This window comes from Microtus oregoni, unplaced genomic scaffold (genome assembly GCF_018167655.1).
Source record: "Microtus oregoni isolate MIOR12 unplaced genomic scaffold, Mior012 000049F_ref0000343, whole genome shotgun sequence".
NCBI classification, from domain to species: Eukaryota; Metazoa; Chordata; class Mammalia; order Rodentia; family Cricetidae; genus Microtus; species Microtus oregoni.
In genome coordinates, this window is record NW_024543223.1 from 3,205,677 (window position 1) to 3,221,330 (window position 15,654).

The following is a 15,654-nucleotide window of genomic DNA, read 5'->3' on the forward strand; positions in this document are numbered from 1 at the left end:
GTGGCAAGCATCTTGTTCCAACTGTGCTATTTCACATCATCCAGACCATTAGTTTTAATTGCTTTGGTATTAGCTCTAGTCTGCTTCTTGCGATAGTTTATCTTGAAATAGGAATAGTAGGAGTCTTATTACGATTTCTTTTACTTTAAAGGCTGTGTTGTGTCTGCACCATGTTCAACAGCAAGTTCCACATGCTCTGCTCAGCCATGTCTCTAGAAGGAGCTTCCCATAATTTCCACTTTCTCCCGTCAATGGTCATTTCCTGTATATGTAGTGTCCAGTGCTTGGGATATGATGCTAACTGGGACCGTTGTCATGGGATTTGTCAGAAGAAACATCTGGTCCCTGTAGATTCTGGCCAGAGCCTACATACTACACATGACTCAGCTAGGAATCAGCAGTTCTGTGCTCTTACTCTACTTGTTATCAATATGTTTTGTTGGAATATAGCCCAGAAATTGTGTCTTCAGGCTGATGAGACGGTTCAGCAAGTAAAGGCACACTTGTCAAAAGTAATTTTGATCCTGTGAACTACATAGTGGGAAGAAAGAACTAGCTCCTGCAAGTCATTTTCCATCCTCCATATATCTGCCCACTGGTATACAAATCAGTGTGATTTTTAAAATTTCCATTTTCTTCAGGTAGCTTCCCTGCTTTTCTCATAATGTGTGTACATCTCATTGTCTCAGCCTCTCAATTCTTGCTAATCTTGTTGGACACTTTTTTTTTAATATTTACTTATTTATTATGTATACAATGTTCTGTCTGTGTGTATGCCTGCAGGCCAGAAGAGGGCACCAGACCCCTTTACAGATGGTTGTGAGCCACCATGTGGTTGCTGGGAATTGAACTCAGGACCTTTGGAAGAGCAGGCAATGCTCTTAACCTCTGAGCCATCTCTCCAGCCCCCTCTTGTTGGACACTTTAATGAAGAGCGACCCTGACCTTGTACGAACCCTCCAGACTCAGCAGATTTTCTGTCTTTGGCCCTTTTTTAAAGAGCATAGGGACTGGGGAGAGTATTATATCACACACACACACACACACTCACTGTGGAGGCATTGTGCCCTATGCTGAGGACTTGAAGAAGGTTGTACACTGGTTTGTGGTTTGTTTGGGGTATAACTTTTGTTGCTGTACCAAAATGCCTGACAAAAGTAACTTAAGAAAGGTTTAATTTGCCGGGCGGTGGTGGCGCACGCCTTTAATCCCAGCACTTGGGAGGCAGAGGCAGGCGGATCTCTGTGAGTTCGAAACCAGCCTGGTCTACAAGAGCTAGTTCCAGGACAGGCTCCAAAAAAACCACAGAGAAACCCTGTCTCGAAAAAACCAAAAAAAAAAAAAAAAAAAAAAAAAAGAAAGGTTTAATTTGAGAGTTACAGGAGATAGTCCATCATGCCAGAGAAGGCATGGCAACAGAAGCAGGAGGCAGCTGTTTGTGTGTGTACATAGTTAGGAAGTAGAGATGATTACCGTTACTCAGTTTGCATTCTCTGTTTTCAGACTTGATACTTGTTGGCCCCTGGAATAGTACAACCCACATTTACCATGAATCTTCCTGCCTTTAAAATTTACCTAAGCTAGGTGGTCCCTTACAGATATGCTGAGATTAATTTCCATGGTGATTCTAAATCTCATCAAATTGACAAGGTTAACCACAGAGTGCCTGTACCCTGTACTATCTATAACAGTCTGGTTATGATCCTTGTTGATCTTTCTTTATTACAACAGGATGGGTCTGGTTCCCCTAACCAGTAGGCATCTGCCACATGTAAGCTTCCCAGTCATCACAGACCATTTCTGCTCCTGGAATCTATTCCCTGGGTACTCTATATGAGCAGTGCCCCAGACAGGTCGAACCGGAGGCATGGGTGCAGTAGGGCCAAGCCAAAACTCTGGTTGGGAGGCTGGGGTGAAGAGGGTAGAAATCAGTTGCCCCTGCTTGTAGGCCACAGGCATGTTGTGACCTGAGCTGCCCCTTCCTCTAAGGACCTTGTGAATATCGAGATGTTCCTGACAGCCAAAGAAGTAGAAGAATCCTTGGAGAGGCGTGAGACAGCCACCTGCCTTGCCTGGTGCCATGATAACAAGTCCCGACTCCGGAAGATGAAGGTATGTGGGCTTTCCCAGTTGGACTTCTGGTGAGGATGGGTCTCTATTGAAAGAGAGGCCAAAGTTGAGTAGCTGTGCCTCCTCTCCAGGACCATCATGCCCTCACCTGCTTACAACCTTTTGGTTTGGTGATGATTTGTAAGATGTTGTTGGATGTAAGGTGGGGTTCAAGGTGTTTGGGTGTTGGTGCTTTACCTTTAGGTAAAAACCCTGCTTCTTGTGTTGGTTTGGTTCATGCCCACTGCACTTATGAGTTGAGACAGCTGTGGGTTCCCCACTTAGTCAGATAGGGGCTACACAACTCTGGGGTGTGATGTTCTACTGAATGTACACTTCGTACTTTTAAAACATTCTTTCAAAGTGAAACACAGACCACAGACCTTAAACCTGCTCACTGAAAATTATCGTCTTAGGGCTTTGTAGCAGAAATGTGTTAGTTTTCATTAGTAGCCCCTGCTTCCACCAGAGGAGCTGTATTGTAGACTGCTGCTTTAATCCATCGGGTTGAGTTTGTTGGGGTCATGTAGTAACCAGCCAGGAGTGACACTCTGCCACTCAGGACTGCCAAAGTGAGCATGAGATGAAGATGGAACAAAAGAGCAGAACCACCGGTGAGGATCTTGGTACAGAAACCCCCAAAGGAAAGCCAGAATGGTTCGTTGCATAATAGTCTGACCTACTCAGTTTCCACCTTCACTCCCTCCCACAGAAAACACTGGGCTTTTATCTTTCATGAAGTGATCTCACAAGCTTTGACCTCTCTAGGCAGTGTGTCTACAAACTTGTTGAATTTACTATGTGGACCAGGGGTGGACACTCTGGGTAGGCAGAGCCTGAGAAATTGAGGTGCTGATTGAGTGCTGAACTGGTAAGCATTACCTTAGTACCTAAGCAGTGAGATAGAAGGGAATGTTAGGGGTGTCCATAAACACACTGTGAAGGTGCCTAGTGATAGGGTTGCCCATCACATCACATTATACTATCTGTATAATTCGAATGAGCACATGAACACATGCTCTCTCCTCCTATCGGAGAAATAGTGGAGGAGCCACACTGCACTGAAGTCCCACAAATCAGACACACTGATCTGGATGGGAAAAGAAACATCTCAGATGCAGTTTCACTAAATTAGAAATATAACAGGGCACCAAGATAAGATCTGTAAATTAGCTTTGGTCTCTAGACTAGACAGGACACTGAAAGAACAACCTGGAAGCCTTTTGTCTAGAAGTCACACAGAATGGTAAATTCAGAGTCTCCAGCTGCTGTAGAGTGAACAGGGTGGCCCGTCATTTCACTATATGACTTGGTAGATACATGTTTTAGATTTAGATCTGGAGGCTTAATTTGCATGACAAACTGGCACTTTGTATATTGGTAAGGTATTTGAAAGTTAATTGTTAGGGAATATTGCTCCTAAATAATAAAGGCAGATTTAAGGTATATGCTTTATGAAACAAAACTTTCCACTGAGCTGTGGTGGTGGTGCACACCTTTGATCCTAGCACTCAGGAGGCAGAGGCCCGTAGATCTCTGAATTTGAATTTAAGGCCAGCCTAGTCTACAAAGTGAGTCTGCAAAGCTGTCTACAGGACAGCCAGAACTGTTACATGGAGAAACGCTGTCAGGGTTGGGAGGAGGGGTACTGCTTTTCCTTTAATACCTGTACAGTGGTCTCATCCTACTGTTAAACATCCTCCTGGTGCCCACCAACTATAGGAGGAACAGTGTTACTCTGCAACTTAATGGGGCTCTAATGTGCAGGTTCACCTTTCAGTCCTGCTTTGTTTCCTGGTTTTAAAGGGAGCAGAGCACTCACATGTATCTCTTCGTCAGTGGGGCCAGGCTGCTCCTAGGGAGCCTTGAGTACCCTGTCTTTTCCTGATAAGCCTGCCACCCACCACTCAGTCAGGACAGCACCTGCTCTGGCTTGAAATGTACTGTTTCCAGCCTGCTTGACCCTCAGCCTGGGCACGGGAGGGCCCCAGTGCAGGGATTAGAGGAGTGGATATCTCTGTCATCTTCCTGCACAGAATTGTCAGGCTGTGGTTACACTGTGTTGGTGGAATAGAGTCAAAGCAGCTGGAGATGGAGTATGCTTTGCTGATGTTACATTGAAATGGGCCATGGGGATTGGGTACATAGAGGAGGCTAGGTGGGAAAGGATGTGGCACTGGAGAATTAAGTCTTAGATGTTCAGGAATGATTTATTTGCCATGTGAAGTCTGTGCTGTTGTAATACGGTTCTTTGAAATCGGTGACCTATGATGAATAGTCTTAGACTAGTTTTTCATATCCTCATTACTGCTTTCTGTTAGGAAGTGTTTTATGTGTCCTGAAGCTATGCTGAAGGTTTTGAGTATCTTTTAGGAGGACATTGCCTCAGGCTAACCTCAAATTTACTGAGGCCTCAGCCTCCTAGGTGCTGGTTTTACAGGTGGCTCTGTACATGCTGGGCAAGTGTTCCACTGTCCGGTGCTCGTTGCCTGGGGATCTTTAGATTATTACTTGCAAAGAAAGGTGCTTTCTGTGTAAGGTAATTAATATTCCTACTGGCTAGCCTCCAGTCACAGGAACTTCTGCCTGCATTGGATTGTAGTGCTGGTTTTAGAGTCAGCTTTGAGCTTCTATGTAGACGGCATCTACCAGCATACCCTGTACTGTCCCCAAGAGCCGTTGTGGTGCTGCTCTCAGATCTTCCTTACAACTGCAAATCTTAAAGCTTCTGCATTTATGGATGCACCCATTCTCTGGTCTTCTGATCCACCAGCCTGGACCTTTGAGTCTTGACAGGAACATTAGCTTCCTTGGACTTATTGCTCCAGGTATTTTTTTCCTTCTCTCCTAGGGCCTTTGTACTATCCCCGTTTCTGCCTGGAACCCTCCTGGTCATCTTTTCAGCCTTCCATCTTTTGTTGTTGTCTTAGTGTTCCGTGTCAGCACCTTTGAGGTTCCACCTTCTTGCTACCTCATACCCACTTGGCACTGTTCCCTTCTACCAGATATCAGTCTTAGATAAAACAACTTGTGGACATTTTTACAGAGCAACCACCAGGTTGGGCAGCATGGCTTACAGTACAGACAAGAAGTGTGCTGAGTTGAAGCCTGGTGGAGGTGGTAGAGAGGAAACTTTAAGACAAGGTCTCTTTACATAGCTCTGGCTGTCCTGAACTACTCACTATGTAAACCAGGTGGTCTTTAATTCACAGGGATCTGCCTGTCTCTGCCTCCTGAGTGCTGGGATTAAAAGTGTGCGCATGCCCAGCTAGAGGAAGAATGGAGGAAGAATTGCTTTATGGTATTCATAGACAATAGGATCTTGACTGTAGGGGACCTGGAAAACTCTCTAGGGAGTTGGCAGGATTTCCTCATACAGTCACTTAACTTTACCCCGTGTACTCTGGGAGCTAAAACAATCCCTGTCTGCTGCCCATACAGATGCCACATGACTGCCTTCGGGTATTGAACTCACCATCTGACTAATGCATTAGTCCTACTGGAAGAGGACTGTTGTCCATTAGAATAGAGACTCTGGCCATAGCATTGCTTCTCAGTGCCCATGGGAGGCCCTGAGTTTTGATGATAGAATCTGTGGAACCTGTAGATCCTGGTGCCCGGGCGCCTAGGCCATCTCACTGCTGACAGGTGACACCTAACCCTGTCTGTCTTTGCCCTCAGAGCTGCCTGGAGTTCAGCCTCAGGATTCAGGAGTTCATTGAACTTGTTCGGCAGAACAAACGCCTGGATGCTGTGAGGTAAGAGGCCATACACAAGGTTCTATTCATTAGGACAGGACACTCGGTTGCTGTTGCTCTTTCCCTGTCCTCTGAGAAGGAAACACATGTTGGGGCACTTCTCATCTGATGGCTTCAGTCCTACATGCCAACTACATTTTTGTGTTCTAAGCCAGGGATTGAAGTCCCCTGCTCCACAGACAATTTCATGTAGCAGTTCAGACCCTCAGAGTTGTCAAGTAAGCTAGATTGGCGTCCCAACCACCTATGTAAACCTGTGATCAAGGCTCTGGGGCCTATCTTCTCCACCTGGGACATAATCATGAACTTTAACAGGTTTGCCTCAAGGGGCTGTTCCTTGGTCAGTTCACACTTCCTTGGTCTGGTGTTTTCTTCGTGGCCATCTTAAAGCATGCTTGCATCAGGAAGTATACCTTAGGGCTTTCTACAGACATAGCTGAGCTTCCAGGGTCTATCTCTGCCCTAAGAGGACGTATGCTTCTACTTGGGAGGTCCCTAGTGGCTCTCTAGCAGTCCAGCATAAGACTCGCCCTTTTTTGCCTGGAGTGTTACGAAGAGTACCATGTGCCAGTTTTTACTCCTTTCCTTGAACCACTTGCTTTCAGTAAGCTTTGTAAAGCCTTCCTGGTGCCTACTAGGCGTCTGGTCAGTGCCTGTAGCTGGGGTTATCCAATTCTAGCTTTGCCAAGGCTCCTGCCCAGTTAGTCCTGGAGTGTGAGCAGGGAGGAACACTGAAACAGTGAAAACATGGCCTGCTGCTCCCTAGACATGTTCTGAGCTGGTGGCATCTCCCAGCATAGGCACTGAAGGAATATATCTTCCAGAAGGTGTCTGTCTGTGATGCAACGCTGAGACTCAGCAGTGACATGTCCCACCAGAGAAGCCTGGGTTGGGAGCAGAGTCCTGTTGGTCCAGCCCAGACTTAGCTTTTAGTGAGCCCAGGACTGCTATTCCTTGGGAGCGTGGGAAGGTGAAGGTAGGTATGATAGAGCTGTGGACCTTACTAGCTGCTTTCACTTCACCTTAACTCATACATTGTAAAGGGAAAACATGAGATGCCTACATGTGTGTATGCTCTCCATTGATTGGCAGGGATTAGAAAAATAAGATAAAAAAGAACACAGAATATATAGCATCAGGAGGGAGTTCCGGTGAATGCTGAAAAATCACCTGCATTTAGTTCCCATTTCTTAAATACCCCAACTCCAAAAGGAAGGAGTAAGATAGAAAAAACAAAACAAAAAAAAACCTGCATTAACATGAGACAAGGAATGAACAGATCAGTTGAAGGACTGCGAGCTGCATTCTTAGTTAAACGTTCTGTTGGCCAAAACCGGACAAGTTAACGCTCACACCCAAGACCACAACATTCTGTAGGTAAACCACTCCCTGTGTGGAATCCATTGTTATTTCTCGAAGGGAGTAGGAATCTAGTTGGATCCTTAGACTTTTGTTTGAAGTAGAAACAGATCTACTTTTTTAAAACCTGAAATACTAGGTCTGGCTATTAGCCACACCTGTTTTCTGAACTGTTAACAATAACCAACTCTCTGACCTTTAGTCAAAGCAGAATGGACCTGTCAGTTGGTTCCCCTTCTTTCTAACCCGTGAGCTGTAGACAAGTGCTCTACCATTAAGTTAATTTCTCCTCTTCTCATTTCTTTTATAAGAGCCCTGGTCATTCCAGGAGTGGTGGTATATGCTTCCAATCCTAGTACTTAGAAGGCAGAGGCAAGTGGATCCTTGTGAATTTGGGGACAGCCTGGTCTACATAACAAGTTCTAGGCTAGCTAGGGCTACATATAGTAAGACCCTATCTCAAAAAAAAAAAAAAAACACATTTTGCTGCCTAGTCCTCAACTTCCTGAGCAACCCGGAGTTTTGGGAGGGGCACTGTACCTGCTGCCTGAGACTTGAGGCTTGACCTGTGTCAACTACAATGTTACAGGGATTGTCACTCTCCTCAGACTGGGGCTGGCTGGTTGGTTCAGGTGTGTCAGTCTCTGGGTATCTCACATTTATGTTTGCAAAGAAAAATTTGGTGTTGCTGTACGCCAGTTGCTAGTTTTACCACTGTGATGTATTCTTGAGGCAAACAACTTCAAAGGTGAAAAGGTTCATTTTCACTCTGTCTTCTGTCAGTTGGTCTCACTGTGTGGCACCTGTATGATGGCAGAAGTATATAGTGAAGACAGCCGCTTAATTCACAGCAACCAGGAAACACAGTGGCAAGGGGCCAGTGTGCACTATCCCTTGAAGAACACACCCAAGTGACCTAACTTCCTCCAGTGGGCTCCACCTTCTAAACTTTGGTATCTCAAATCATGCCATAGCTGACAGCCAAGCTTTCAACCTATAGCTCTTGGGGGACAATAAAAAGCCAAACTCTGTTTTGTTTTTCTTTTACTGTTGGAGATACTCATTAAAGCAAAATTGGTTCTTTTCCCCTGGGATTAGGATGTCAGAGTCCTACACCTGGTATTGGTCTCGACTCACTGCTTCTGTTGAGTGGGAAGCTATGTGAGTAGTTGGTTGTATCCTTAACCTAGGCATACCTCCCACTTCTCTGGCTTTGTGGCCATCTTGCTACTTCCTGGTGACTGCTTGGTGACATTGTCTGCTAATTTTATCCTCTATCTAACCATACATACCCATTCTTACCCCAAGGCTGCCTCAGGTTCCCAGGACTTTCTATCTCTTTTCCTGACTTAGCACAGGGCTGACCTACATGGTGACTTGATTCTAGGGGTTCTGCTGTGTCACTGTCCACTGGTTAAAGGGACTGGTTCTGCAGGAGGGACTCAGGGTATAGAGGCTATGACAGTGAGTGAGGCCTTGTGGGAAGATAGGAAGCTTTACATCTTAAGGGCTAGTGGCCAGCGGAGGAAAGTTCCATATTCCTCCTGGCTGCCCAGCCCTTTCAGGTATATTTTGGCCCAGTCCTGAGACAGCCATGTGTATCACATGTGAAAGCCCACAGTGTGTGTTTGCTTGTACATGATGGGCTAGACAAGCCTTGGAGTCCATCTGTGGGCCCCAGTTGCTCCAAACAACTTAGAATTAAAGATGTTGGACTCAAGTCCCTGGGCCTGAGGTAAGCACTCAGGGCAAATGGAACTACTTGAAGGCTCAGGCAATAATTCTAGCACTAATTGAACCCATTTTCTGATATCTTGACCCCTCAGGCCCTGCCCAGCACATCTTCTGGGATGGGATTCCTTTATGCCAGATTATGAAGGACCTGCTAGTCTAGATCCTTTCAGTTGGAGTTCTGGGGCTCAGAGAGTTGGCTTAGCAGGTAAAGGAAGGCACTTGCCTCTCAGCCTGGCAACCTTAGTATAACCTCTGAGATCCACATGGTAGAAGGAAATACCTAACTCTCACAAGTCGTCTTTTAACCTCTGAGTTGATTGTCTAAGTGATTAATGATTGAAAATCTGGGAATACAAACTTAAATGTGCCGAAATGTTGTTTTTCAGACATGCAAGAAAGCACTTCAGTCAGGCTGAAGGGAGCCAGCTGGATGAGGTTCGCCAGGTCATGGGCATGTTGGCCTTCCCTCCAGATACACACATCTCCCCATATAAGGTAATGTTCATGACCCTGGCATCTAGGTTTCTACTGGTCCTTGGAGTCAGTGGTCCACTGGGATGGATTAGAGGATGCTAGCCAGCTCCTGAGGGCCCATCCATTGTCCCTTCTTCACACCTCATAGCCTGTCCTACCCAGCTGTGCTTCTCTTGCTTTATTCCCATCCAGCCGATGCAAAGTTTGGGGCAAAGGTGAGGAGGTTTCAACCTGGCAGCTCTGGGGTCTTCACTCCCTGCCACACCTCCATGGTGCTCTCTTCCCGTAGTCTTTTGCCATATCCACAGCCTGTCTCCTGCTCTGCTCTCCCTCGCCTCCTTGCTGTTTTTGTAAGGCCAGAGTTCTGGGTCTAAAGGGCATTAGAGTCTGGTCATGGTGGTGTTCTTGCCCTTCCTGGGCTGTGCCTGGTCTTTTCCCTTGGTGCAGGCCTCTTGTTTTCAACCCCCTGTTCTCTAGCCTGTGGTGAGGGAGGTCTGGGAGAGGATCATGTTCCATTGCTCAGACAGCTTTGTACAAACTTCAGCCCACGTCAGGGTATCTGTGCCTAGCCCTGACTGAGCAGCCTGTTTACCTCTTTTGAGTATAGCCTCACCAAGCCAAGACCTCTGAAGGCATTAGGTACAGGCTTGGCTCATAGAGTTCTGTACTTTGAGACTGGCTTTTGTCAGAGGCTTTTGTGTCTGCCCTGCAGCCTCACCCACAGTGCCAGCATGCCTGAGTAGACCCAGTTGGTGCCGTTTTGAAGCTACTGGATTTGCTCTGAGCCCTAGTAAACCCACCCAGCTTTGAGGAATGGAGCATCATGTACTGAAATGCCATTAGACCAGAGTGTCAGGAATGTCTAAACTCATTTTTTAAACTGATGTTGTAAATTTCTTTTCACTGCATTGGAGGTTTGGTTTGGGCCTGAGGCATCTGAGTTAGAAGATGAACCATCTCTATCTGATGCAAGACCTCATAGTACAGGGAGGGGTGGAACATACCTGCTGTCCCACCAATGCGCACAAGGGAGAAAGCCTCCTCATGGGGTAACAAGAATAGCTTATCAAGTCCTGTCAGTGACAGAAATTTAGTGACCTGAAAGAGAAAGACCAAGATCATACTGAAAACCTTTGTCTTGGGGGCAGTCAGGCATTTAAGGGTACAGCAAGCTATAAAAAGAACTGAAAGAATGGCTTTTATAAATTAAGGAGGAAAAAACCAGGGTACTAGTGAGGAAGGCAGGGAGGAAGCTTCCTTCAGAGGAAAGTGGTGATCTGGCCCGATACCTAATCCCTTCTATGAGAGCGTCCCAGACTGGGCATACTCCTCTGTAGACTGCTTTTATAGAACAATTCTGAAAGCCATGTTTCTATAAAAAGGTGGAAGGGAAGTGTGTGGTATCCCTGGTGACAGTGAGGCTTCACATCTTGTGCTCTTGTGCATGTGCATTCCTTATGTGTGTCTAAGACACACGCATTAGCCAGACGTAGTTCTGAGCTTCAGTTTTATTCTGTGATTCTTTTTATAGTTGCAAGACCACAGGATACACACCAGGGAGTATTCTGGAATATTAAGCCAGCAGGGGCCTTGCAATGGCTACTGGAGCATCTGTATTGTCTGGGCCTCCCAGTAACTGCCAAGGGAGGGTCCCAGCATTTCCACGTTGTTTTTCAGGACCTTCTGGACCCAGCCCGGTGGCGGATGCTGATCCAGCAGTTTCGATATGACAACTACCGACTGCACCAGCTAGGAAACAGCTCCGTCTTCACCCTCACCCTGCAGGCTGGGCTCTCGGCAATAAAGACACCGTATCCTTTTTGCTCCACCTTGTCCTTTGGGGTAAAGGTTGAGAGGGCATAGGACCCGCAGCTTGGTCTTTTCTTGGTCTATCTACTCTTTGTGGCTTTTGCATCTCAAATACTGCCATGCACCTGATACTGACTTCCCAAGAGTCCTTAAGTCCTGAGCCCTGGTTGTCTAGCCAGCTTGATTCATAGTGGTCATGGCTCTGGCAAGTTAGCCTCCCTTCTTAGGAAGGACAAGAAAGGCTGATCCCTTCTTGCTTATATCTGACATACTAAACCCTTGTATGGCTCCCTCTTGTGTGGCTGACCTATTCCTTCCTGTGATGGACCATCCCCTATGGTAGATGTAGATTCTTGTCCTTTGTGTGGCTGACCTTCCCACATGTGTTTGACCCTCATCTCTTGTGGGTCTGTCCCTGCCCCCTCAGGTGAGTTGCTTACTTACATGTGGATGACTTGTATCTATTGTATGGCTAAACCCTACCTCTCTGGTTGAACCTGTCCCTTATATGCCTAACCTGATTGCTACATGTAGCCAACCCCATTCTGTGTGTGACTGGCTGTCCCACAAAGTAGTGGCTGTGTGTTGTGTTATGCTCCAAGCTGAGGCTCAAGGCCCATCCTTCTCACCATCTCTGGTGGACACTGGAGAACAAGCATGTGTTTGCCTGACATCTGACAGTCACCAGAATATCCTGTCTCACACTTGGGTGAGGTGCCAGCAAAGGTGCATGGTTCCACTGCTTGGCCATGCTAGTGGCTTGTCTTAAGTCAGGTGTTGGTAACCATTGTTATTGAATAGTATAGCATTTTTTTCACCTTGAGCCTTTGTTTTCTGCGTGGTGTCCCTATGACCATAAGGATGCCCTGTGTGTAGACAGTAGTGGTCACGACATGCCTGCCTTGTTGGTACAGCCTTTCCTTAACCGTGTGTACAGACAGTGCTACAAGGAGGATGGCAGCTCCAAGAGCCCCGACTGCCCTGTGTGCAGCCGCTCTCTGAACAAATTGGCGCAGCCCCTGCCCATGGCTCACTGTGCCAACTCCCGCCTGGTCTGCAAGATCTCTGGTGACGTGATGAATGAGAACAATCCACCCATGATGCTGCCTAATGGCTATGTCTATGGCTACAATGTGAGGGGCCCGGATGAGGAGGGCTGCGGGCTAGGTTGGGCTGGGCAAGGCAGCTGTGTGGAGGGTAAGGGGGAACCAGGGTTGGAGTAACATTACATTTGAACAACTTCAGGTTTCTTTGACAGGTGTGCATTCAAGTGACTTTGTAACATTAGGTGGCTTGAAGCTGAAGAGATAGCTCAGTAGTTAAGAGCATGTGTTATTCTCGTAGAGAACCCGGGTTTGGTTCCAAACATCTGCATGGTAACTCACAGCTGTCCATAACAAGTTCCACAGGATCTGACACCCTTTGCTGACTTTCAGAAGCATCAGGCACACATGTATACATACATGCAGGCAAAATACTTATAAAAGTTAAAAACTATAAAATTAGCTGATTAATCTATGGTAGCTTATTTGGGGGAATGGGCCCTAATTCAGATCTTTTTTGTGCTGGATTTTCTCATTTTAATGCCTAACTCTGGTCTTGTTTTTTCAGTCTCTGCTTTCTATCCGTCAAGATGATAAAGTTGTTTGCCCAAGAACCAAAGAAGTCTTCCACTTCTCCCAAGCTGAGAAAGTATACATCATGTAGGCCTTGCGTTGCCACGTGCACGCTTTTGGCCAGAGGCTGTGGTGGGTGGGAGCCATACCCTCCTACCCTGACCCATAACCCCGACCCCAGCCTGCCTCGGCATTTGTTTCTTGCGACCAAAGATCAGTGAGCAACGACAAATACTCTTAGGAAAAGAGGAAGTGAGATTTAATAAGTCTGTGCTTGAGAACAGCGTTTGATTGGTAGGATTTTGTAACATAAGTCGACTGATGCCTCTGCAAGTTCTTGCACCTCTCAGAGGAAACATTCTCTACAGTGTGACCTGAACACCAAGGAAATCCAGAGCATCTCAGAAGTAGGAATTGGTTCATCGGTTATTTCCCTGTGTTTCTCCATTTCCTTCCTTCCTTTTGCTAGTGATGGGACTCAGGGGAGCTTGAGGAACAGGCTGGTCCTTTGCCAACTCCTGTTGGCCACAGCCTGGGCAAGATGTTGGCCACACCAGGTTGGCTGCAGTGACTTGTGACGTGGTGCCAAGGCCTTTTCTGACTTCACTGTCTAGCTGCTGCCAAAGCACCATGCACCGTACACGCCTGGGCTGCTACTTGAGGAGGCTCCGCCTACATGGCCAGGGTGTCTGGGGCTGTGTCTGTGTACAGGTTCAGTATCTCACCTCCAGCACCGCCTTATCTCCTGCTTTGAGAATGTATTCACGGGAAAGCCACTGGACCGAGTTTCTGCAGAGGCCTTGCCAGGTGGTTCCGTAGTCCTAGAGTGTAAATGCTTTTCATTACAGAAACTGATAGTTGAGCTAAAGTAAGTACTGACGGGTTTTCAAAACAGATGAACCATTGTAATTCACACAAAACCATATTGTAGAGGTTTGTATCTAGCGCTTATTTTTGCATGTTGATGTTGATTAGCTAATTAACTGTAAATGTAAAGCGTGTTAATAAAATAGCTTTCTATTTCTCATTTTTTGTGTGAGGTATTTCTAAGACCTCCGGTCTCTTCCGCTCACCCTGCCAACCAGTAGGCTATACAGTACCTATATGGGACCTGGGTTTGCCCTATCACTAGAGTAAAGGGACTCAGCACACTGCTGGTCTACTATATACAACTTAGCCTGCTAACCTCCAAGGGGCTCTTCTGAAGAATGAGGGCATAAATATTAAGAGGCCTAAGGTAACAGCTTTCTCCTGCCGGCCTAGCCAGCGCCCACCTGGAGCTGGAGCATTGCAGGTTTTCTGAAGAACCACAGTGGATCTTGATAGCAATTCTTGTTGTCTGTTCTGGGATCTTAGGAGCCACTGTTGGGGCAAGGGTTCAAGCTGTAGACAACAGCAAGCAGGGGTCCTGAGTGTTCTCTTTGCTTCCCTATATTCAAGACATTGTATACACTTTTTCACTTCCCTCCATTCTGACTCTCCCTGCATGGCAGCTACATTGACCACATCACTCAGTTCTGCCAGCAGAGCCAAACACATGTACCTCAGTTCAAACGGTGGTAGGAGTAGGCTTTGCCTGTGGTACCTACTGCTTTCCAGTGCTCTCGGGAGCTACTCTGTTTGGGGGTCTCTCTGACCTAGCACCAGTTGACACCTCTAAACTGGAGCCGCAGCCTGTCTGGGCCTTCCACTTCTACCTATGGCACCAGTGACAGGTGGTAAAAGAATGATGTCAGAACTTTTTTTCTGTCCTTTCCTGCAAAGTAGCTGTCCTTTGGGTCAGTATGGCCATTGTCATCCCTGCACATGGCCTTCCTGCAATTAAACATGTTAACATTCTCTTGGGGAAAGGGGGAAGGTTCCAGAGGCTTTTCCCCTCTCAAAGATTATACAGGGTAAAACAGATATGGGAGTAAGGGTGTTATTGCTGCTTATAAGTTGCATGGGGAATTTCTTGGTCCATGTTCTGGAAGTAATCCAAATAAACACATTGGTTCACCAAGCTGGACTTAATGGCATTCAGTCTCTGGTCTGCTGGTGCCTTGGCTTTCTTGGTGTGGTATAAGTTCACATGTCCTGCTGTAGTGGCAGCTGTAGGACTCCTGCCTTGGGTGATAAGACATACAGCTCAAACTGAGCTATCTGCCTTGAGGGAGGGATGACACATGGGAAGGACATGCATGATAGCCTCTGATTAGGGCAGGGATAGTAGGACAAAATAAAGGTGGTGACTTCCAAGGTTTGTGTCTTGGTTGCTTTTACTGCTATAAGACATGGAGGCAGCCTATAGAAAAGTGTTTAATTTGAGGACTCGGCTCCAGAGCATTAGAGTCCATGACCATCATGGTGGAAAGCATGGCAGCAGGCAGCTGTGCAGGACAGCCACGAGGCAGAGAGATTAAGAACTAAACCCACCCCCAGTGACACCTCTTCCAAAAAGGCCACTCCTGATCCATCCTGAACAGTTCCAAGTGGAGACCAAGCATTCAAATGAGGGCCATTCTCATTTAAACCGCCGCAGTTTTATATGTGTATGGGTGTGTGTGCACAGGCCTGGAAACTAGAGAATAACTTTGTGTATCGCTCCTCCAGTGCATTCCCACTGCTGTGGAAGTAGGAGCTCTCACAAAATGGAAATCTCCGCTGCACCCTTAACGTGATGGTCAATGTTGCCTGCAGGTGACGACCTTGTATGGTGACCCGAGGCCCCACATTGAATTACATGTTGCTTGGACCCTACTAATAAGCAAAACTGGGGCCTTAGTGGATACTGGGACCAAGTGCACTTTAGTTTA

The 15,654-nt window shown here is 46.7% G+C and overlaps 1 protein-coding gene across 4 annotated transcripts in view; it reads left to right on the forward strand.

Annotated features, from left to right (window-relative positions):
- Nucleotides 1-13,886, forward strand: part of LOC121436595 (E3 ubiquitin-protein transferase MAEA) — a 39,764-nt gene extending 25,878 nt beyond the window's left edge. For all 4 annotated transcript variants that reach the window (XM_041636625.1, XM_041636622.1, XM_041636623.1 and 1 more), the window contains 6 exons: nucleotides 1,990-2,112; nucleotides 5,791-5,867; nucleotides 9,347-9,455; nucleotides 11,112-11,245; nucleotides 12,181-12,376; nucleotides 12,855-13,886. In XM_041636625.1, coding sequence (XP_041492559.1) covers nucleotides 1,990-2,112; nucleotides 5,791-5,867; nucleotides 9,347-9,455; nucleotides 11,112-11,245; nucleotides 12,181-12,376; nucleotides 12,855-12,950 — 735 coding nt within the window. In that variant the 3' untranslated portion in view covers nucleotides 12,951-13,886. The remainder of the gene's footprint in view (nucleotides 1-1,989; nucleotides 2,113-5,790; nucleotides 5,868-9,346; nucleotides 9,456-11,111; nucleotides 11,246-12,180; nucleotides 12,377-12,854) is intronic.
- The last annotated feature ends 1,768 nt before the right edge of the window (nucleotides 13,887-15,654 follow it).